General features: G+C 45.1%; 2 protein-coding genes across 3 annotated transcripts; both read right to left on the minus strand.

Annotated features, from left to right (window-relative positions):
- Nucleotides 1-62: 62 nt before the first annotated feature.
- LOC122625899 (cartilage oligomeric matrix protein) lies at nt 63-2321 on the minus strand. The gene is made up of 4 exons (XM_043805954.1): nt 2016-2321; nt 476-1959; nt 284-417; nt 63-218 (listed from the first exon to the last, which is right to left on the minus strand). The coding sequence occupies exons 1-4, from the start codon at nt 2244-2246 to the stop codon at nt 148-150; spliced, it is 1920 nt and encodes a 639-aa protein (XP_043661889.1). The 5' UTR covers nt 2247-2321; the 3' UTR covers nt 63-147.
- Nucleotides 2322-2800: 479 nt separating this feature from the next.
- Nucleotides 2801-22955, minus strand: LOC122625902. 2 transcript variants are annotated; one of them, XM_043805957.1, is made up of 11 exons: nt 22809-22955; nt 22185-22490; nt 15533-15724; nt 14223-14289; nt 13849-14164; nt 13658-13787; nt 13436-13573; nt 10868-11062; nt 10614-10731; nt 4233-4354; nt 2801-3335 (listed from the first exon to the last, which is right to left on the minus strand). In XM_043805957.1, exons 3-11 carry the CDS (start codon nt 15615-15617, stop codon nt 3247-3249), a joined length of 1260 nt encoding a protein of 419 aa, XP_043661892.1. In that variant the 5' UTR covers nt 15618-15724; nt 22185-22490; nt 22809-22955; the 3' UTR covers nt 2801-3246. The 2 variants fall into 2 exon arrangements, with proteins under 2 accessions (XP_043661892.1, XP_043661894.1); XM_043805959.1 differs by lacking the exon at nt 22809-22955 and having other exon boundaries at nt 22185-22744.
- Nucleotides 22956-24872: the final 1917 nt, after the last annotated feature.

A 24872-nucleotide genomic window follows, 5' to 3' on the forward strand; every position in this document is an offset into this window, starting at 1 on the left:
TTCAGGTGAATTTTGTGTTGGAAAACGCGACTCCAATGGCCAACTGGGTTGGCAACTCATTTATTAACTAAGTAGTAGCATTAATAAGTAATTTGGTTAAAATTGATGGCAGAAAGGGCTTCATGGCTCTAAGGAGTGGGGTTCCCTTCAGTCCTGCAACTCCACCTTGGTCTTGAGATAGTCGGACAGGTCATTGTAGATCAGCGGCTTCACACGATCTGCATGGAAATATATAGAAAGAGATTTAGTTGAGTTGAAGAACCCCTGGTTGCGATGCTCTTACTATTGCACTTGTACTGCAGGTTGGACCATATAATCATCCTCTGCGAAAAGCAGAACACGCCCAGCCGACCGCCCTTCAGCGTGGAGTCGAACACATTGCCCGAGTCGAAGATCAGGCGATTGCCCTCGTGCATTCTGTTGGCAAAAAAGGAGATTGAAGACATGGGAACCCTGTCATGGTGCCGTCACTCACTGCAGGCGGATGAGGCCGATGGCCGGTCGATGCACCAGGGACCAGCGGTAGGAGGTCCTTTCCTTCCAGGCAATGTTCTTCGGATCCTTCCACAGCAGCCTGGCCTCTCCGTCGGTGTTTCCCTCGTGCCACAGGCTGTTCCTCATCATTGGCCCCGGACCCTCGGTGCTGTTGACCAGCTTGATCTGGATGCCCGGCGCGGCGGAGGCGGTGAATGGTCGTGGCTCCCAGTAGGTTTGGGTGCCCTTCTTCCACTGAACCACGTAGTACTTGTAGCTGCTCTGGTAGCTGAACACAAAGCCGGCGTAGTCGTCGTCCGTGTCATCGTTGATGTAGAAGGTGCCGTCGAAGTCAACGCCTCCGAAGGCGTCTTTGCCCACCGCCAGACCCGGATCCGAGTTGAGGGTCTGGACAATCTCGGTGCCATTTGCGTGCACCACCCAGTTGGGATCCGCTTGGGATAGGCCTTTGGGATCCAGTGGGATGGTTTGAAGAGTGCGAAAGTCCGTGTGATGAATCATCGAGTTGTTCGGACAGTTGTCCATGGCATTTGGCACCCCATCAACGTCTTCGTCATCCTCGCAAGCGTCACCCTTGCCATTGCGATTGAAGTCCTCCTGCTTGGGGTTCTTGGCCAGCGGACAGTTGTCCTTGTAGTTGGGTACGCCGTCGCCGTCCATGTCATCATCGCACTCGTCGCCCGTTCCATCACCGTCAGTATCAAGCTGGTCCGAGTTGCTGACCATTGGGCAGTTGTCCAGCGAGTTTGGTACTCCATCGTCATCGCCGTCGATGTCCCTGTGACAGGCATCGCCCACAAAGTCCATGTCGCGATCCTTCTGGTCGGGATTCGGGAGATTCGGACAGTTGTCGCAGCCATCGCCCACACCATCGTTGTCCACGTCGGACTGGCTTGGATTCGGGTGCAACGGGCAGTTGTCCAACTCATTCGGTATGGAGTCGTTGTCGATATCCCCATCGCACTCGTCCCCCAGACCATCCTCATCCGTATCCAGCTGCCTGGGATTGTACTTGAGCACGCAGTTGTCACACACATCGCCCACTCTGTCCCCATCCGAGTCCAGCTGCTCGGTGTTGTAGGCGAGCCAGCAGTTGTCCTGGCTGTTCTGGACATTGTCGCCGTCAGCATCGTCGTCGCAGCCATCGCCATATCCATCCAGATCGGCGTCCTCCTGGCCCGAGTTGGGCAGCCTCGGACAGTTGTCCCGCTGGCAGTGCAGCTCTGGACAACCGATTGCCTGATCCGGCCAGCCATCCACGTCGGTGTCCCTGCCGCACTTCAATCCGTTGCCCGCCCATCCCACATTGCAGTGGCACTTGTGGCGCAGGTTATCCATCCGCAGGCACACGGCATTGCGGTCACACACGCTACCATCTGGACACATGGACACCGAGGATCTGTCCAGGCAGCTGTAGGTGCCGTTCGTCACATATCCTTCGTGGCACTGGCATCTGTAGGAACCCTGCGGCAGATTTGTATTAGCTTTTAACCATTTTATTAGCTGTGCAGCATACTTACAATCTCGTTAATGCAGGTGGAATGCTCTGGGCATCGGAAGAATCCAGTTCGGCACTCATCGACGTCCAGGCACGTTTGCCTGCGATAATCCACGGAGTAGTAGTCGGCGAAGTAGCCATGGGCGTGGGTGCCATCGAAGCCAACGGGACACGGGCTGCACTGGAAGCCAGGACTATGATTGGTGCAGGTCGTAAGCTCGTCACAAGGATCGTAGAGCAGGCACTCATTCATATCCCGGCAGCTGGTTCCGTTCACCTCGTGGCCCAATGGACACGAGATGCAGTGAAAGTAGGGCGGGTAACCAACCTGGAGGCACTGGGCGCCTTCGTTAAGTTGGAAAGTAATCGTGAGATGATTGAATTGCATTAAAACGAATGGCATCAGCTGAGTTATTCACGAAGCTGGTAAATGTTCCTTCAAATATGTTAGAGCCATTTTGATCAAAGAAAATGTCTTCCCAATTGTGTTTAAGCTTCAGTTTTTCAGGACTATTCTACTTCTTTTAAAAAAAGAAAATCTAGGCTGATCCCAAATAACTTGGACTCACGGAGTTTTCTGCGATTCAGGAATACTGAACGTACCGTCAGAAATAATATAACTTTCTTTTAAATAAGTTGTATTATATATATGTTTCACCATGATCTATGTGATATTACGAGTACAACTGCCACTCACCGTTGACCTCTGAATGCATGACCAGAAAATGATAGTGTATAAACATGATGCGATAGAAAGGCATGTGGGTTTGGTGGGATGATTTCGATGGGCAAATAAAAAAAATGTTGTGGCCAATGATGGAGTTTATTTATTAAATACCAAAAATTACAGCGTACATTTTGTATTAATATTATTCATAGTTTATTACAATAATTGGGAGATTTCAGGCGGGGCAAGCAAATTTTGTTACACGTTTATAGACTCCACTTTCTGGACATTTGATTGGGACGTAGTACATATTTAGTTCTCTATTCTACAAATAACTTTTCAAGGATATTATCTCATCATTTTCCATTGGAGCTTTCTGCTGTGTCTGCTTTCAAATGAATGGCTAATACTATGAATTCCGATTCCGCTGTTCGCCAATCGTGGAGCTTACAACTTATGACTATTTTATAAAGTAGTAATTCAATATGTGCACTTTCTACGCTCTGTACTTGTAAACTTGTAATTTAGTTGTGTATCATAGCTCATAGCTCAGCCGAAACGTTGCGATAGTCCCTTCGTCCGCGGATTAGTTCGTTACGACCGAGTATTTTCGGGCGGTGTACTGGCTCTGCCTCTGATAGTGTTGCACATTATGCGAGGGCACTAGAATGTTGCCTGATACAAATGAGAATTGTTGATTAGTAAGTAGGTGGTGGTAGGTAATGTGTGATGTGTCCCATTCGACTTGGCCATTTAGGTCCGTCCACCTACTGGAATCTGGCTCGAGCACTTTGTACCTTTGCCGCAAATCAATTAGACAACTTGTCTTATATGGCCCCAACATTCCAGCACGCCCAAAACTCGTTGGATCGCAGTGTATCTCTGAGCTCTGATTAACCCTCTTGTTTCACACATTCGCGAGAAGCACGAAATTACCCCGGGTACTATATAATTTTCGAGGGTTTTTTATTCAATCAGAAGGGTCGGCAAGTCCTCAGAGGCCGAATTAAGCCGAAGTGGGCATTAATAAATCAAATAATCGTGTGAATTGAGTACGCTACGCTCAAATGGCTAGGGCACATGAGTTCCTAAGAGACTGGTTGTAGATTTACCCTTATTTAAAATGTAAAATTTAGTTGCACTGAATGAATGCTTGTTTTTCAAATTAAGAGCAAAAACTGGAAATAAATTAAAATGTAATATTTTTTTTACCAAAAGAGGATTGATTTAACGTGTTACTGTTTAAGTGTGTCGATAAAGCCCTCTGTTACAAAAGTTATTGGACCCAAAAAGATCATGTTTAGTGTTCTTGTTTACTAGACCCCAAAATTGAAACCAAACAGTTTAAGAACTCAAGCATTTCCCCTTTCCGTTTTGTTAAGAACCCCAATATGTGTTCTATGTAGGTGCCCATGTTTACCAATCAACCCACTCGCAACGGAGCTGATGGCACGACAAACGCAAATTAGCCATAAAATCAACAAAATCCCCAAAAAGACAAAACTCCACTTAGGAGTTAGCGCAGGGTGACCAGGGGGGGCAGACCATTCCAATTGAGTGGCTGCGACTTACCTGAGGGGCACGGTGTGTCCAGGCAAGGATTACGCAGCGAGCATGTGCGTCCATCACCTTCGTAGCCCGCTGGACAGGAGTCACACTGGGCTCCATTCACGGTATCGTGACACTGAACGCCTCTGCAAAGGGAGACACAGATTGTTGTTGTTAATGCGATCAAGCAGGAGGATGAAATGGAATGGGATGGGTTGGTATCGTGGGGAATGGGTTCATGTGTGGTGTGTGTGTGTGCTATTCGGGGCGCATTGTTTATTATTATTAATACCGACAGGCAGGAACAAACAGCAACAAAAGGCTGTTAATGTTGGACACAGTCGAGCATACAAAGGCATATTTATTAATGATGTTTGGTGTTTGGACGGTGGGGGGAAACGGCTACACAAAAGCCACTGAGCTGGGAAAAGTGAGAGAAAAGGTTGCCCCGCCGAGGATGCGAGGGTCACAAAAGCACCGACAAAGCGCACTTCGACAAGCGACAAGACATGTGCCAGGGGTGCCAGTGGTGCCATTGGTGCCTGGGCACCTCCGCCTCCTCAGGTGGATTTGCGGACGGTGCACCCGCAGGAAGGCAACGGATCCCGAAAAGAAAACAAATTACAATTACAAGAAAATCTTATTAAAGGCCAGCGAACACACAAATAAGTTAAGGATGGGGGCATTCAGAGTGTGTGTAGGCTGCGGCGCGGATGGCCAATGTCCAATGGTCCAATGGCCCATGGCCAAAACACAAAACATCCAACTGCCATTGCATGCATGTAAATTTCACCGACCGTTTTCCTTATTTATGCTCGAGTGTGGGATTGCTTATGGCTCTGCAAAATATTTACATATCATGACATGGTCATTAGTTCGCTCCGGGTTGGGGGTTACAGTTATTGGCCCATCGGCCATCGGCCAATGTTTCGTCTTCATCTGCATCCATTCTCATCAGCGACTACGGCTCGTTGTGCATCCCACTTTGTCAGGACATAACTCTTGGCAGTCCAATTTCCCAGGAAGATCACCCATGGGCAAGAACTACCGTGCCCAAGTGACCCAGAAGCCATAGTTTCAAATATTTTATGGCTAAGCACACAGTGCGTTTCAGCCTGCCGGAAGTCTCAGTTCGAGTTATAGACTTGGAAGACCTGGCCCTAGCTACCCAACTTGCATTTGGCCTCTGGGGAAAGCTGTAATAATAATGATCTACCACACGTGGAAGGGTTTGAAATGATGCAAAGTTAATACCCTGCAATGCAAAAGGGATTAAAAAAGATTGAAGTCAGCTTTGAAGGGACCAAAAACATTAATTTTGAACCACACATGGCATTCACTACTCCCGCTTTAGGCAGAGTATTAAAACAACATAGGCTGCAGTAAAATTTGAGTCGCAAAAACTTGAAGTATTGCTTTTGTTATTTCTTCTCGCTGTCAGTCGATGGGCTCCACATCAGCTTGGAGCCCTCGACTTGGCCATGTCCATGGTGGGCAACAACACACTTGTCCCGATCCGCGGAGTGTGCGTCAGTTTGGGATTCTCGAGTGGAAGCATTTCGGGGATTGCCTCTAACTGGCTGGGCGCAATTAGCAAAGAGTGTTAAGTACTTAAGTGGCAGGCGGTCTAAGAGGAGATCCCCGTCCAGGTTGCCCGATGCTGCGTGGGGGTTTTCGCTATCCGGCTGCGTTCCCAGATGCCTCCGCCCCAATCTTCTGGGCCAGCCTCCGTCTCCTGACCGCCACTTTGCGCTTTTCTGCTTTGTTTCAGTTCATTCGACCATATTGTCTGGGTCCGCGGCACTGCGGCATCGTTTGAGTGCTGGGAAAATATCCAGTCAAGCGCAACGAGGAACGCATTAGCATTTCAGCCGCCTCCGTCCACCGGTTGGCATGACGGACCCAAGCCCAAGCCCAAACCCAAACCCAAAGCCCATGCCCAAACCCAGAGACAGAGACAGACCCGAACCGAAACCCACTTGCCTCGTCTTGACTGCCGTTCCTTCTGGACGTTCTTTTTATTAACCACGCATTCATAATTCATAATTCCAATTTGCTGGTCTGAGCCAAGTTCGAGTCCAGTTCAAACAGCGGCCCAAGGAGCCATAGAAGGAATAGAGGGCAGGTCCCAGTGAAGGAGCAGGGCCTGAGTAATGTGTGAACATGGCTCTGAAGCATGCAAAGGCTTTTAGCCACATTGCACTGGGATGGGACAGCGCAAAAGTTTGAATCATCAGGCATTACAGTATATACTCGTATGATTAGAGTATTCCATATTACTGTACTTAGGGTTTGTCGGAGTTCGAAAATCACATATTTTAGATATCCCCTTGGCGCGTTTAATGGTCTATTAGCGATCAGTAGATCGAGTGTGAGCCTTATTCTTAGGGCTTAGCCGACCGCTCAGCCATTAACCTCATCCAAATGGCTTCTAATGGTAGCGCATGCCATGCAAATGCTCTAACAACAAAAGAGCCCAGAAACACTTGGCTGCCACTCCAAGGAGAGCGCCCCTTCTGGTGGAGAAGTGCATCCGAGCAGTGCCACCAATCTTCAATACCACGTACATACATACTCCATCCCCCAATCCTCGAATGTGGCGCACGCTCTGGACAAACTGCAGCTAACTGCCATAAAGCGGCGTTTATTTTGCCACAGGCCACTTATCTGCGAGGTTGAGGCTGGGGCTCCATCTCCAGCTCCAACTCCAGCTCCAACTCCGACTCCGGCTGCAGCTTTTCAGCTCTTTGGCTCGGGCCTGATCTCGACTTGGCTTGGCCCAGGCTTGTTTTTGTTTTCATTGCTGCGCCTGCGCATTGCCAAGACAACCGGCGTCGTAAAAAGTTTATGCGTCGTGGCGATTTTGCAAACTGAGATGTTCGCGTGGGATGTGCATAAAATCCGTATTAACGTATTAAGGTAATAGCCTGTATTAAAGTATATCAGGATACTTGAAATTCCAGTGCTTTTACGAGTTCAATAAAACTAAAATTACTCTTTAGAACCATTAAAGAAAGTAAGTTATTATTGTGAATTAACAATTAACTATCGTTATTACGTAAATTCCAACTTTTTCGAAAATATTTTGTTCGAACTTTTTAACATATTACCTAGCATCAAGCATTTGTATAGGATGGATTTTTACCTAATAGTTTTGAATTTCAGCTTGGAAAGACTGCAATTCTACATAGAAATGAAAATAGATACAGTTAAAGTAATATTTGTAAAGATTCCAGAATTTTAGTTATTAAAGGGGTGAAATAGGTTTAGGTATTACTAGTCGCCTGATGTTCGTATCATGATATTTCGCCTGGTATAAACGTAGCCTGACTGGGAATCGCTGCCAGTCGACTATTAATTTGAATTCAAGCAGTCAAAAGCTGCCTCGGCCGCCAAGTCAACAGCCACGGCAACCCAGGCAGAGAGTAACAACAACAACAACAAAAACGAATACCCAGCCACGACGACTTGGAATCAATGGATCCACTTTTTCCCGATGCGTAGGCGAACTTGATTCACACTGAGATATGCGTTCCACCGAACTTTGATGTTTTTCGAGCTGTGAACCAGCTATCCGCGGCTTCCACTCGTAGCTTTTCCTGCTTTTACCTCTTTTACCTCTGGCCGTAAACGCTTTCTTGGCTGTTGGATTGTTGCTGGCCCCAGCAGAGGGAGGGGAGTGGAAAACGGAGATTCTGTGGGAAAGTTTCCCCAATCGAACGAAATTCTGTCGCGGGAATTGTCCAACATGCTCGTACACATGTTGCAGCTGCCATCGGCCCAGGAATCATCGCACTCCAAATCGGTATCTCCGATCTCTAGATGGTAATATTATCTGCTTGGTTTGGTGGACCGCAGCTTGATTGCACTGCTGATTGTTTCGTCAAATGCATAATTTAAGTCGAACAACAGAAGTGTGCGCAGTGAAAACTTTCCGGGCGAAGGCGCCCGACTGTCATCGGCCTGGGGCCAGGTTATGATTGGCTTTTCAGGTGGTCAGCACCACCTGTGATTGGGATTGTGTTTGGGATTGTACCTTGGGAAATGGAAAGTGCTGGGCGAAAACGAAATGGGCACAAGACGATGCGATAGGTACAAATGGGACATCAAAGTAAATACGATATGCAGAAAGGAGTATTCCATTTGTGCAGCAAAAGGATATTACCGAAACAGCAGAGATTACTCCAAACTTTTAAAACAATTTCTGTATATGAAGTATTAATGGCTAAAATTCAACGGACACATAAAATCTTTTTCAATCAATGTAGAGCGCTACCAGGAGTTTACAAACCTAACCTCTTATGACCTTTTTCATTATGTCACCCGACTCAAAAAGAGCATCAACAGAGGGACAGGGATACTGGGACTGGGATTGGGACCTATATAATGCCGCCATAAAAGACACACACATGATAGCTGCCACAACAAAGGATCAACAGGTGTGCATGTCATTAGCACACGTTTTACGGCCTTTTAATAGAATCGATGGTCTTTCAAAGAGGCCCCTCAAGAATGGGGCTCCGAATCAAAGTGAAAATAAACAAAGCGTTGACCAGATTCAGATGACATTCGTTGGGCACTAACTTAGAATGATTGGAATGGCGTTCGCTTTTTGGCCATCGGTTTTGGGCCTACCTACCACACACATTGGCCACATTTCATCGATAATGAAAGATGACAGTAACGAGTCGGCGGCGTCGTGACAACATTTAAGGCAATTTTATGCAAATTAAAATACGGTCAGCCAGGGGCGCACCTTGCCCGCAACCCGAACCCAGTCGAAGTAAACAAACCGATGCGATGCGATGCGAAGACACCTACAACACCCGGTTCCTAGGCGGCTCATTGGGAGCCCTTTCCAATAATTTACTTAAATTTATGGCCTACGTTCTGAGGCTCCTATGCGCGTGGCCAGTGGACCAGTGGCGCAGTGGAGCTCGCTCACTTCTCGCATTTCCCGGGGGTCCGTGGTCCGTGGCCAGGGAAAGAATAACAACAGAACAGAAATCACTTTAAGTGTCTTGACACAATGAAGTCAGTCAGTCCTCAGCATCGAGTCGGGGTTATGCTCTTGCGCGCTGGGTGCGGGTTCTTTATACCGGCGCACATTTAACTAATTTATGCGGCTGCCTCAAGTGCCATTTGTGGTCCAGACCCCACAGCACTGGGTGCCGCAGTGCCAAAGGTTTTGTTGCATTTTGTCCAACAATATCTACCAAATATTCTTCTCCAGTTCCAGTTCCAGCTCCGTTACATCGCATAACTTGTTATAGTTTTGTTTAACATATTTATGACTGGTGGTGGTCGTCGGTCCAGTGATGCAGGTGGAGGGCAGCAAGTTCGATATAATGTTTTTATTAGGGTCCCCAGCAGTGCTGTGGGTCTTTTGCATAATTATTTTGGCAGCGACAGAACAATATTGACCACTTTATGGACTTCCCATTGTGACAAACTCTTCCGGTTCCAAAATAACATCTTCATATGGGCTGTGGGTGGTTTAGAGTCTCCTTGCCTTAGTTATGGATCGAAATTTCTATTTCGAAAAGCTGATCTGACCCCATTAGTGATCTTAAAGAGATCAAAGAGATCTAACGATAGATAAATCCGTTTCTCGGAGTCCATTTGAATATCTAACTCACCGCGACTAGATTATTTAGATGCGATAATGCGTAAGAAATGGAAAATCTCGCAGTGTAAGTGGGGATTGGGGATTAGGAAGTCTTCGCATTCGAATTGACATATCTACGATCTACGAAGCTTATCAGATGATTCTCAGAGGTGAGAGAACAGGTTCCACCATGCCTCACATGACTCACGGCCATTAAGCCCAATCCACTTACTCTGTTCTGGGTAACCAGCTTATGTCCATGGTCGCCTTGCTCCCATTTATTCGTAGAATTCACACAGGGCAAATAGGCACAAAGGCACAAAGGCCTAAATGTGTCTTCTTCTCAATGGCCATCACATCACGTGCTTATCAATCACAGATTGAGATATGCATATGGATGGCTTCGCCGTTCTGCCGCTGTGAAACTTGTCAAGGAGGCGCTGCGTTGCTGTTTGACTAGATCATCAAACCATAAACAACATCAAATTGCCATTAAGGCCAAATGCAAATAATTGCACAGTCAGGAAAGTCAGGACAGACAGGACAGTCAGGGATAAGCCTCTCGGATGGCGGCGCTTTTCAAGCCCTCGCAGTCGCAGCATGACAAATACAATTAACATGGATGCTATGGCCACGCCCTTGACGCCATTAAAAACTCCACAAGCCGCGTTAATTTCCCTCGCACAAGCGCACGAACAACACACGCACAGGATTATATATATATATATATATCGTATATATATATATGGATGTATATGGGTGTATATAATGTGCATAAGGATGCAGGAGGGACTTACGGATAGCAGATGTGGTGGGCGCAGGTCACGCCCGGCTTGCAGCTCTTGCCATCGCCAATGAAGCCAAGGGGACAGTGGCCACATTTGGGCCCGCTCGCCGAGTCCAGGCACTCCACTCCTGGAAAGCATACGTTTTATCTTTTTACCATATTTATGTTTCTGAGATAATGAGTACTTAGCATGTATGAAACTAATATGACGTTTAACCTACTTATGTAATTACCAACTTTTTTGTGTACTTTTGTCGCACTTACCAGGATAACAGGGATTTGCGGAACGGCAGTCGGGCTCGATGCGCAGATGATTGTCGGTGGTGAGGGGATTCTTGCAGCCGGCACAGTTCTCCAGGAGCATGCGCAGGTAGGCAATCTCCTGGCGCTGGTGGGCGACGTCTTCGCGGAGCAGCTTCACCAGAGCCAGCAAATCGCTGAGCGAGCGTGCGAGGGCGTCTGTTTTGGAACAATGGGCAGAGCAGCGAGAGAAGCGTTACAGTTGAGATATGTAAGTCGCGATCTTGGGATCTCGGGATCGGTGGGGGACTTTAAATAAAGCAACAATAATTCAGCAACACCCTCCACACCCTGGAAAAAGTCGCCGAATGTGTGTGTGGGAAGCGTTCAGGCGGCTGACAAGATTAAGGTCTAACCGATGCACTCATTTCGCACTCCACATCAGCGGGCCAGTGGTGGAGACCCTCTGATTGCAACCTAATCCGCTTTGTCGCTCCAATGGATGCAGGATTTCGCGCAGCTGCTAATGCGACCGGCGTTTTAGTGAAGCCTAATGCACTGGGACAACAAAACCGATCACCTAATCCCGATCCCTCGACTCACTAGGGATGAGTCAGTGTGAATAACTGATCAACTGGAGGAAATGGCATATAACTCAGCTTCTAAATATATGCTAATTTTGTGAGTAGGTTGATTACTTTGCATGTGACTAATCTTGGCCAGAATTCGCGGCCGGATATGGGTCATCGTACCTCACCGGAACTCATAAATTTAAACCGTTCTTCATGACTTCACATCTTTAAAAACTTATAATCAACCGATTGTATTATATCACTACTGTTTAATAACTTGTAAGACTGCTCTACAGCTTTCTTTGGTTGGCCAGTTATTCCAATCTCTTATGGTTATCCTGGCACAGTCCACAAATTGCAATATATCGCTTATAGATCTGTCATCTCTAGGCCTTTTGGATTGTACAACACCATGTACGACACATGGCAACAACTAAACTAGTCCAGCTTAGTGGTCCATTCTATGTGCACATCTGTCTGACTTTGTCGCTTTGGTTGCTGGCTGAATGGCTGTGCCCGAGTGCCTGAGTGAGTTTTGTCAACATTGAAAACGCCGCCGCCTCAACGCCCAAACGCATCCGTTCCAAGTCGGATCGGGTGCCCCTCTGTCCCTGCTCCACTGCTCCTCCATCTGGGGTCCTCGCCCCAGCAATCTCGATCTCGTTTTGGTTACATTTGGCAACCTTCGCTTCCATCTGGTTCGTTGGCGGCGTGGCCACGTAATTCATTCATTACAATTCGCCGTTTTCGTTGGCTTTGCCTTTGCGATTTAAATGCCGCGCCGTACTCATGTCAGGTACACTCGAAAAAAAGGCAGCTATCACCATAAACCACCATAAAATAAACGACATGTACTCTAGCTCATTTATAAAGAAACCATAAAGCAGCAGACATAATTTCTGTAATTTTTACAAGTGCACAACTGAATTTGGCTCTGTGTAGATTGTGTGGGAACAGATCGGAGCTGGCTACCAATTTGGTGTCTTTGCTCTGAGCCAGATAAATAATAATTATGCCGGCTCGACACCAGGCAATGCTGGAATCGAGTGCACAGCTTATGCGCGGCTTTGTCATATCGCGGCGTTCATTAGTGAGTGTGCACTGTGGGCGCCTCGTAGCTCTCCATCCGCTGGCGATATTACCCTTTTGCCGCGATCACTTAGCGGCGACTTATTGGCCAAGACAGTGACACCAATGAGGGTACCTATGGCTATATTACCCAGGCATAGATAGTGCTTCGATCGTTATTAATTGCTTGCCAGATTTATAAAGCATTAGCGAGTTAAGCGAGTTGGTTTACGACTTGGCGACCTAATGAAGATCGTAATGCTCAGGGACAAGCGAAATTGGTATTGGGAAATGGTGCGACAAGGTATTAGCCTTCTGACTTGTTTTATAGAGGAACCTTTTGGCATTTCCAGAACGAAACTATTTACGTATTGGTTTAGCAACCCACTTGCTTTCTGCCATATAAGGAACACCTCTTAAACGCTATCAATCAACGTGAGTTCTATAATTTTGACAGCTTCCCTCTTCATTCTACATTCTATGAAATGAATAAAAATAACTTAAGAATGTAAGTGCTTAAAACTATTCCGAAAGATCGCAGTTTGAGAATGCCTCTACTGGTTTTCAAGGCCTCGTTCATTCACTTGCACATGCCATTGAAATCTCAAGCCCCCACTCGATGCAACAATCCCCCGAATCCGTTGCCCCAACCCACACACATACCCCATTTCAGGTTGCTCCACTACATTCGCCTAATTGAATTATGTTCCTCGAGTGACATAAACGCCAACTGACAAAGGCCAAACAATTTCATCAAAACGAGCCTCCACTCTAATCTAGCACCAGCCCAACCCTAGGGGCCGTAGGAAGCCCTCTCCGTTTTGGAGAGGTGCCACGCCTTTGGGCCAAGATTCGTTGACTGCCTCGAGACTACCGACTGACAGTTGATAACCGACTACGGAGGAGTTGGGTGGACGAGGTGGTGGTGCTGTTGCTGCTGCTGGGCACCTACCTTCGCAATCGCCATTCAGAACGGGAATGTCGCCGCGCTCCACATCCGTTGGCACCTCCTGGTGTCTGTGGTCCACGACTCCTTCCCGGGCGATCGTTGGCTCATACCAGCCGCGCACATCGCGCTTCTTGTTCTTCTCTGCAAAGATTTGGATGCACAGAGGAGTATATGCAGATGTAAGTGGGTCGTAGGGAGCCAGAGATTCGCGGGGATATAACTCACCACGTTCGGTGATCTTGTTGCGCAGCATGCGACGATTGCCACGACGATGGCTGCCCTTCTGGCAATTGGCCCGCTGCATGGAGTGCTCCATGTCCCCATCGAAGTGGAGGGGATACTTGCGCTCACGGAACTGTCAACGAAAGGGTTCACTAATCTGGAATGCCACTTGAGAGCAAGCACCATCTACTCACCAGCTTGATCACCGGATCGTCCATCTGGGTGTACAGCTTGGCCAGGTTCATGTCGATGTCGTGATGCGTGCTCGCCTTGCAGTCCACATACAGCGTTATGCGATTCTTGGAGAACTGCAGCGCCAGGGATCGGATGGTGCTCGTCTCGTTGATGTTGGGTATCTCGAAGTTACGCGACTCGGTGGCTCCATTCGAACTGATGTCCAGGGTCACGCGCTGCTGTTTGCGGTCCAGGAAGAAGGACATCTTGTGCTTCAGCATGGGGAAGTCGATCATGAAGAGTGCCTCTATGGATATGTGCAACTTTCGACGAGGTCTAATCGATGGAAGCCAATATGTAGTCACATTGCATAGAGTTACGATTTACTAATTACCGTATGTGTCGCGTTGATATGACCACATCTCCTTTGCGTATAAACTGCTCCAGTTCGGCGGAAGCAACTGCGGGGGGAAACAAATTAAAATGAGATATTAAGATATAAATAAAATAAATCAAATTCCATATTCCTTTCCGATTTTCGTGCCCTATCTCGTTTGGTCGATCCGTCGATCAGTTTCGAGACTGTTAAGAACAACTTCCGTTCTACCGTAGCCACACAGATTGATTACCAAATAAACAGCTGAGAATAAACAGAGATAATGCCTTGAGGTGGCCAAACCATCTCATTGGGTCATGTTGGTTAATCTCTTCATGTTAGCCCAGTCTTAGCCACTTGCACTGTTTGCCCACAAACATTGGCAATCGGTTATTTCGCCCGCCACAGATTACAACACCTCGGACACGGAACATGGAACTATTTATTTTGGTCACCCTGGGAGATTGCCTTTAATACCGCGGACCGTGTTAACCCAAATAAATACACGAGCGCTATTTGCACAATCCGTAAAAGTGAACAACTGTGGGTCAAAGAATCCATCAAGACGACTCTATATAGAATTTCACGCATTTGTGCGGTTATTTGTCATGCTGGCAGCGACCGACTTTTGACAGGCTCATGCCAGGTGACCTTCACGACTTGCTTATGGACTTGGGCATGGACATGGACATGGACCTGGGGCAAGGGACACGGGACACCGGACAGGGGCATAAAAGTCGCGGTTTCCAGCCGCGCGATCAATGGCTCGTGATCGGGCTGTAATATAACCATCTACGGAGCTGGGAGGTCGCCAACTCAAAAACTAGTGACCCGGCTGTCAGCTGGCGACGTTTGCATTGGGATTTGAGTACAAGATTTACATAAATCGCCAAGTTGCTAACCAAAAGTATGGCTTTCGGGCGGATCTCAGCAAACATTGGCGTTGCAGCCAGTCGCTTTGCTAGCCATAGAAACCGTAAAGCCATTTATGTACATACACTGATCAGTGAGAAATCAGTAATATACAATTGGTTTTCGCGAATACAAATTGCTCCATTTCAGTAGGAAGTTATAAATATTAATGGATATCAGTATTTTAAAGTGAATTAAATAGTCTAATCATATTCCTATGATTATATTAGCAGATGTCATTTATTTCGTTCTTTTACTAAACGCCGTCTATCTACGATTGAGTTTTCTGCATTGCTGATACAGCCTTTTCTTTTCGTTTCGTTTCTTTTCTTTTCTGCCAGTGCAGCTGAGGAAAGAGTTCACTGGAATGTGGAAGGGTGCAGGGAGGCAGAGGAAGGTGGATCGCCGGCACTTACCTGGATCGAGTGAGAGTGATGCAACCTCCACAAATGTCAGCGCCAAGGCGGTCAACCCGATTAGCAGCACGCGCGTCCAATTCATCGTGGTCGCTGTTGTTGTTGCTGGTGGTGTCTTCTGTGATCTTGGGATGGGGGCTGGAGTGATGGACTGAGGGGTACGGGCTGCTCACTCCAAAATCTTGCCGTCCGCTGAAATATAAATATAAAGAAACGATAAAGCGAAGAAAATGGAATCTCGGTCCTCAGCCGGTGGTTGTTTATTTACGTTTAAAAATAAAACGCATTGCGTGGCATTGCGTGGAGCATAAAATAAAATCGCATCAAATAATAAATAAAATTCAAATGAAATTGTTTAGCGAGAATAGTATTAACCGGGACACAAGTATAGCGATCGGTAAATATTTTGCAGCATTTTTGGGATTTTTAACAAGCATCTATCTGCGCCTTTCAATTTTTCACTCCCCACTTTGCCGGAAGTACTTGGTCGGGTATCACCTAGTTATAGCTGCCCAAATATATTTGTGGAGATCTCCCCCTATATCTTTCATCTCTTTGGCCATCTGTGGGCGTCATCATCATAAAGCATTTCGGAGCTTAAGTTTTATATTTCTTGTTGTAATTTCCCTGTGTGCCCATCGTGGATTCCTTGAGCTGCCCGAGATTTATGTTGGATATTTGCAATCATTCTTTCTTGCATGCCTCTTTTAACTTAAATAAATGTTTATTTAATGTGTGTGTTCAGATTTGTTTTCGCCTGGATGTGTTTTCAGGTGCTTCTTCAGCGGAAGTTCCGAGGAAAAGTTGATTGGAGCCCAATGCGAAGGTGATGAATTTTAGATAATTGAAACTTTTTCTTAGAAGGCCACGAGGTAAGGCCTAGTAGCCATTACGTAATTGTATTGTAACACCATGAAACCCTTCTTTCATGATTCACATAAATCTTAGAAAAGGGAGCTACAATTTAACCTGCTTCAGTGATCAGAAATGAGACCTTTAACGATCAGTGAAATGAAATAGAATGTAGTGAAATCTGCGTTGTGGAAAACAGAAACATCTTAAGTACCCACTGATTGGCGTAAAACAAGCGGTAGTCGTAAAACAAACCCGAAAATAGGTTAAGAACCTATCCTTCATCCCCAAACTAATCCATTGCAATTAGGCCTTTGGCTCATCACTTGAGCAGCCACAAATGTCGGGAAGTGCTATAAACTGCATAACACACAAATCCAATTGATAGAGACTTAGCTCCGAGCTCATCCTCCAACTCCAATTTCGACTCCAACTCAACGTTCCAGCCATTACACAACTATCATGCTTAAATAAACACAAGAAATGTGGCTGAGATGTTGTTGGCTTTGGCTCTGAGGTGTCCCAGGAATGTGGTAACGGTCGCCGATGCCCCAAGCAGCCACATTGGGATTCACAGTCAGAGCCGGGCCAAAGCCAAATGGCGTTCTGGCCATACAAGACACGACGACAACTGGCCCGATACTGGTCCAAAATGTTGACTGACAGTTATGGATTTATAGTGGCAGTGGATATTGCTGTTGTTGACTTCTCGTTCTATTCTCGCTACAATGTCACTGAGTCACAAGTGGACGGGCTGTAGGATCTGTTCCGTTTATGGGTGTAATCGCAATTACCGGAGCTTGGGTCTCTCTGTCTCCCCACGTAATAAAACTGGAAGAAACGGTGGCAGATCACATATTCTTCCACAGTATTTTAGGGTTTTTATTTTCCATTCGACAGATGTGATATGAGAGTGCTTTAGTATGCCGATTAAAATGAGCAGCTTGCTTTGTAGTGGGCGCCATAAGGAAGTAAAATCAATAAACAGCATAAGACCCATATAAAACGTGAAGTTCTACAAGCAAAGTTGAATGAATTCAAAACACTCTTACAATTTCGACTTTCAATCATCTATCTGTGTAATCTGAATCAATAAAGCCAGTAAATAAATCTTTTTTCAATTGAAACTTTAATTTATCTACGGTAGATTAAACATAAAACTCCAGAAATGTAACCAATGTTTCAATTGATTTCAGTCTTATGAGAAAGAGATTCCCCATAAGTTCTAAAGGCTTAAGTCGTCCGAGTTATTCAGCCATTTCAAATTCCCTGAAAGGTTATCAAGAACTTAACCCAAGCATAATGCCCGAGATCTGTGCCAAGTGTTCATTGAAACGTTTATTAATACCCAGTTAAGTTGGCCGCCGGCCGGCTACCAGAAAGCGAGTAATCCGCCTCGAACATAAAGAAAAACCGAAACCAGAAGTGGAAACACCTTCGAGTGTACACCGAAACACATAATCCTCAGGCCTGAAATTTATTAAATACTTTTTAATGCCATCGGTTTGGTATAGATCATGCATATATATCTTTGTCCAGCACCCACGCAGTCATCAAGTTGAGGCCCCAAAAACAAACTCCCGCCATGGAGACGCCAAAGAGTCAACAGCAGCATCATCAGCATCGTCAGCATCGTGAAGACGACGCCACATCTACTTACTAAAGCGGACAAATCAGAATCAAAGTCCGTCTCCATAAAGCGACGAGTACATTGATTGACATTTAATTAAGCAAAGGCAAATGCACACGGAAGCCGCAAGGCGATCAATCGGCAACCAAAACCGCAACTGAAAAGGGTTGGATGCTTTGTGGCTGTGGGACGGTATCTGGATCTGTATTTGTATCTGAATCTTCATCTCCACCCACTGGACGGGTTAGACCCCTCACTGATCCAAGCCGATTGAACAAGTTTTGGCGTCACCGTCATTGCAGTGACAAAGGCGTTTCTGGTCGATCATCAAAGGAAATTTGATGCTTATCGGAAAAGTCATTTCATCAGATTAAATGGCAGGCCAGAGAAACCGGCGAAAGGGAATCCAGAACCCTGGGTAGCCAGTTGGCAGCGAGGGTCGATCGAGGGGTATGTTCTATACAGCAGAGGGGTGGGGGATGCAGTTATCCAAGTGGCACTTGGATAAGGTAAATATTTTTATAGCTTCTAATCCCATAATTCTAGTGTAAGAGCTTAGGAACCTACAATAATATTATGGTTACCCTAAATGACAATTGATGCTAATGGCAAATCGCAGTTGTGGAAATCCTACTGGTTATTCAGGAGGTTAAAATAACTGCATAAGTGTTCTTTGTGTAAGAAAATACAAAATAATGGAAGCAAATATATACTTTTTAGATAAGAAGTGCTCTATTGCTTCATGAAAAACCTGTTTTCTTTTTAATTTTTAATGTTTAACTAAGCCAATGTAAGCAATGGACTCTTTCCGACCTTTTTTTGAAAAATCCTATAAAAATCAGTTTTATAAGTATTGAACTATTTGCTTTTAGTTCATAGAAAATAAGTAGCTTTTGGATGGTTTAATGATACACTCTTAAGTTGGCCCTCGTGCGGCATTAGAAATTCAAATGTTTTGACTCATTTTCCGATCGCGCCAGCATGCAACCTCGGCCGGTGGTGTCCACGTCCCCCCGGGGCGTTTAAAACGGCGCAAAAACCGAAGCGGGGAAAAAAAACGCTAGCGAAGCTACTGCGCATGCGCGACGCGGCGGTTAAAACCGAGCTTCTGCGCAGTCGCGTGTGGGCAGGACAAGTTTCGCTGCCGCCGCGGGCGTCGTGTCACTGAAATCAAATCAGCCGCGCTTAAATGCTCAGCCAAAAACTTCAGTGCGAGTTGGGGCTCCAGCTCCGAGCGGCTGGCAAACCTGCTGTCAGTCGCTGGTTTGACATGGAAAAAATCTATGCCGGCGCCTACGCAATACGAGAGTGAAAAATCTGTAGAAAGAGCGCTGGTAAGCCACTAGGGGAATCGAAATTCTTCGGCGGATTTTCATTTGCAGCTAACTTTCTTCGGGCTTTGTTTAATTTGTTGCAGGCACCTTATAATTGGAAGCAACCAAATAGCGAGCGAGTCGAGTCGAGTCCACTGTGAACTGAATCGATTTCGAGCAGTCTGATAAATTGGTTTCATCATAATAGACTTTGTATAACTTCCGGCGCAGGCCAAACATTTTTTCAATCGTTGTTTTGAATGTGTCAAGATTAGGATTGGAGTCAAAGTCGCGTTCAATAGCCGCGGACGGCACTTGACGTCCTCATTTTATTGATTTCTGTATTTGTATCGATTTGAGTTTCGGCCCGGTCTTTTTGTCGGAGTTTTCTCATTCAATTTTTGACTATTTATTTTCAACAAAAATGCAGTAGTTGACAGCTGGAAATTTGGCTTTTCAGGTGTGTTGTACGGAGTCCTATTTCAAAATATTGAAAGGTCTGTCAATTATAAGTCGGGTGATTGAGATTTCTGGTATGGTAATTGCCACCTGCCAAGTTGCTCAATCGCAACAGCAGAGTACATAAAAATTATTAAAATTGTAGGTGTAAAAAGACATAAATCACAATTTAAACACTTTTATGACTGGTGATATAAAAACCTCTGTTATCTTCTATCTTACGCTTATGAGGTGTATTCAAGCGATAAGCTAAACATTCATGATGAATACCTTTGCAGATAAATATAGCCAGCAGCTAGATACTGTCTCAAATCGTATTATATTGCCATCAATTAAATTTATACAGCTGCTATATAATTAAATGTTTTTTACCATATGTTTGTTGAACCGCACCCTGCTATCAGTTGTCTTTAAAAAATTAGCATATCTTCGCCAAATATCTAACGAAAATAATATGCGTGATCTTCGCTGTAAATGCTGTAAATTTTCATGCCAGGATAAAGTATACATTTCGGGGCAATTTTTGTTGGCGATCTTGTCAAATCGTTTGAGAATGTGTTTAATTTGTCATTAGGCCAAAACCGAAAACCCATTAACTTATGTTGATGAACCATTAAGGCGAAGTCGCGTCTCCATTCGACTTGAATTGGTTTTGATGCCCCGCAGTCCAAACGGCCAACACAAATAGCCTTAGCTGCTATTGTGACTGATATCCATTTGCATTGCAAATTCGAGCTGAAGTCAATACAAAGCATTAAAATTTGTTAGCCTGATTCGCCGCAAAAGGTCGGATATTGGTGTCCAAATGACTTTCCACTGACGATGCGCTAATTTGCTGGTGCAACAATTTTCCACTTAATTTGCATTTGTTTATGAACTCATAACTCGCTGCCAAGCGGAAATTCCAATACCAACAATGGCAATATTATTTATGTTTTAATAATGTCAAACTCAGGCTCCATATATGGCCAGAAAGATATTACCATGTCTGAAGAGCCATCTGTGTGGGGCGCCAAGGGGTGTCAATGTTTGGACAGAAAATAAGAAAACACCAAACTCCATATTTGAATAATTATTCACAGCTTCTTTTTGTCACATCTCATTGCAAAACGGAAAAGATCGATCTGATTTGACGACTCTATTGAAGGGAAAGTATCTATTGTGTAGATACTCCACAACGATCTCATATACTATATTAAAGTATCTGCCAAATAGTGGTTACTACATCTTCAAGATGAATACCCCTCGGGACACAACGCCACTACCTTTTGAATAATATATTCAAATAATAAAATAACCGCAAGTCTGAAATGTCTTTCAGACAGGCAGTTATAAATTGTTATGGGGATCTTTGCAGTGGGCGTCTTTTAATTGAATCGCTTGGAATAGAGTAGCAGAGCAGTTTGAAGTCCAGTAGAAGCGGCAAAGTGATTGGGAAATCGAGCCATATAAAATTAAGTATTTTAACAGTTGTTGGGGAATGTGCCTAGCTTCATTTGGTCAACATCATTAACAATCTGTGGCTGCCGTTGGTTTTCACAATTCATATTTGGTGGGGAAAATATTCTGTGCTCTAACCTTATATGATCACATAATTATAGGCATAAACCTCAATCTGCTCGCTTAAATACGTGTGGAAAGTCAGGTAATTAATAAATTATGACTCGACTGCGGTATTTATGGCGCCAATGCAGATTAGATCTCAAGATCCCCCATAGATTAATGTCGCTCGAACGCTGAGGATGCCACAGGCCGATTTAGCTGCGAGATTGCGGTTGACTTGGGTGTGGCTAATTAATATGTATCGATAGTATTTGAATTACAACAACAATTAGCATGATTTATCATCAGATATAAAATGGCGGTGAAATGAATAGAAATCTTGTGGGGCGCTCATAAAAAATATTCATAAATTTATTCATAAATTGGCCTATCGACAAGTTGGTGATTATCATGCAATAAAGTCGAATGAAAAAGAGTTCCATTTCTGTGGGTGTAGCCAGAATCTTTTATTCTTGAGTCTGTTAAGGAAAACGAAAAATCAACTTTTAAATAATGATTGTTATATATAAATAAAACCTCAAATCACTTCCGGATACATATCGTTTCTCCTAACGTTGCCATTTGCCCAATATTATTTTGAATCCTCTCGTAAAATGAAAACTATTTCATATAGGAATACTTGTAAATGCGAAAAGTCTGGTGGTTGTGCATCATTATCCACACTATTTCTTTAAGAACAACTTAATATGGTCTAGTACTTCCACGCACTTGAATATGGAATGCACCTCGCACCTGGCCACTTTGCGCATTTATTTTCCGAGTGAGCGGCATAGCCCAGATTTTGGCCACACGAAGCCCATAGCAGCCCGGAGGTCTGGCCCACCTTCGCACTCACCTCGTGGTCAAGGACGCTGCTCGTGCTCAAGAGGTGCCCCCACTGCGGATGTGGATGTGATCCAAGTGGTCCACTTGGCGAGTCGGGACTGACAGCTCCTCGTTCTTTTGGCGGCTTGTTTGCGCCACTTGCGGCTGTCAACGCGCAATTTAGAATGGAAACGACCTGAGTTATTTTTACGAGTATTGCCACACTTTTCCGCCGGATTTTTCTTGGACGCCCGCCCGCACAGACACTTTTATTATGTTGTACTTTTGCTGAGCGAAAGATCAAACAAGTCGAAGTAGTCGCAAGGGTATCTTCGCACTAAAAGAATCGATAACGAAACGGATGCATTAGACCATTTAAACCCTTTTCGAAATACGCCAGGTAGAAAAGCTGGATTTGGAATGGGGACACACGCGAAGATTTCGTGGAGCCGATTTTATGGCATCGAGGAGGCGAACACGCGACGCCAATGCCGATCCTCCAGCAACGACAACTGCTCCGCAACTGACTCGCCCGTTCGTGCCAATAAAAATTAAAACACTTTTATGCTATTAAGGCGAACGCGACGCGATCTTGGACACCTTGGATGCGGAGGATGCTGCTTGAGGATCGATCGGATTTCGAAATATGGCCTACCGGGCAGAAAACGTTGTAAGCCGCGAGCTGATTGGAAATGATCACTTAGAAAATGTTAGAAAACTTAAATATTCTCGCAATAATTCGATCTATTGATGCTACTGATTTATCGCCGCCACTAATCACTAATCACTGATCATCGATCACTTATCGAAGCACCAAGGACACGCACCGTCTTGTTCAACGTTCCAACGCGAACTGAAACTGAAAATTTGAAAATGCAAAGGGAGTGATCGACGCGCAGCGTCGACTGAGGCAGCGACAACTTGTTGTTGCCTTTCTGCAGCCGCACTATGGGAAATTTTACCACTTTTCTGGCCAAAATTATGAACTCCAGAACGGAAAGAGGTATTTAGTTTGTGTATTTTGCATTAATTTACTCTAGACCATATCTATGCGTATGCCAAAAACTGTGGGCGTGGCACCGCCCTTTATATCTAAAGATTGATAGATTATGAAAGCGTACATTTAACATTATTGTAATATTCCGACATTCAGAAAATGGGTGTTTGGCCAGAAAAAGTGTGTAAACTTCCCATAGTGAGTCGGTTGCTGTTTTGTTCTCAGCTGTTGACTAGTTGTTGCTCTTGGGAGAAACGCGACGGCGCAGCAGCGGCATTTTGTCTTCGTTTGTGTTGCTTTTGATTTGACGCGTGAGTAAGCCGAGACGCCCACGTGCAAAATTTGCGTAAACATCGACAGTGTGGCCAGATCGCCGGTGAATAATTGCGGAAGTGAGTGGAAAATGTGGTAGTGAGCTTTGAGATCTCGTAACATCAACTTCCTATGACTTATAAAAGTAGAGTAAAGGTAATCAAAATAAATTTGATCTTTATTATATGATAGGAAATGAAAATATATTTTTTATTCCGAAAAGTTGCTTACAAATTTTAAGTTATGATTGGCAATATTCATAAAACTTGAACCTAAAAAACAAGTCCTGAGATGATAACAATTTAATTTCTAATAATAATAATTTAATATTTGCACTAAAACTAAATACTAGTTTTGTGTCTTGTATGCATTGAACAATTTTCATGTTGTAGAGCCAATAAGTTGTAATATGCTAAACAAATTTTTCTTAAGAATATAAATTATGTCAAAGAGAGCGACTTCTCTATGAATAAATTTTTGTGTAATTACGCATTGTGTTCAGTTCATTAGTTCACCTACCAATTATTATGGGGGAGTTGCCCACTTGAGCTGCCCCAGTTGAGGATCTTTTGGGCCATTAAACTGAAACTTAATCCCGAAACATGCGTACATTGTAGGCCTGTTTAAGGTCATTAAATCGGATTCGTGCGAACCCTTTTTCGATAATGCGTCCAGCCTTGTTTTCGACCACCTCCTCGTCAGCATGGCGATCCCCAAGTCCAAAGGGACTCGATGGAGGTGGATGCAGCCAGACGTTGGCTCTTTTGAAATGGAGATCGTAAATAAACGGCACGCTCTGCAGGCATTCAAAACAGACGAACTACTCGTTAAAACTAGAGCCCAAAATGATATGCATGTGGCACCTATTAATGGCTACTTATGCAGTACAAGTGTCCCCCATTTCGGAGTCTCCCCAGCCCCATCCCTATCCCCATTTACAGTTGACACGGAACTGATGCGTAACACGACAGTGGCATCGGGATCCAAGGGGAAGTTGGATGTCCCGACCTGTTCGTCATTATGTCGCCGGCATGTCAGCGGACAGTTGGAGGAGGGCATTATGCAGATGTGCATTTATCATGGAGTTGCGGTGCTGCGGACACACCCGAGATGCTATCCCACATCAACGCTGCATATTTTGCCGCTTTTCGGACAGCGGCGACCACTTGCTGAAATTTCATTATGTGCGTGATTTATAAATAAGCCTCGCTGGCCCCACGCCCCACTCTCCACCTCCCCATTCCCCACTCCTCACTTACCCGAGCTCCCATCGTCCAAATCCTCCTCAAGTTGTTCCCAGCATCTTCAGTGGTTACGAGCCAAGACGTCCCACGCACTTTTCAACGGAGCAACAGCAACATCATCTCATCTCTCCTCTGATCTTCTGCTCCCCCACATGCCCCACCTTTT

This window comes from Drosophila teissieri, chromosome 2L (genome assembly GCF_016746235.2).
Source record: "Drosophila teissieri strain GT53w chromosome 2L, Prin_Dtei_1.1, whole genome shotgun sequence".
NCBI lineage: Eukaryota > Metazoa > Arthropoda > Insecta > Diptera > Drosophilidae > Drosophila > Drosophila teissieri.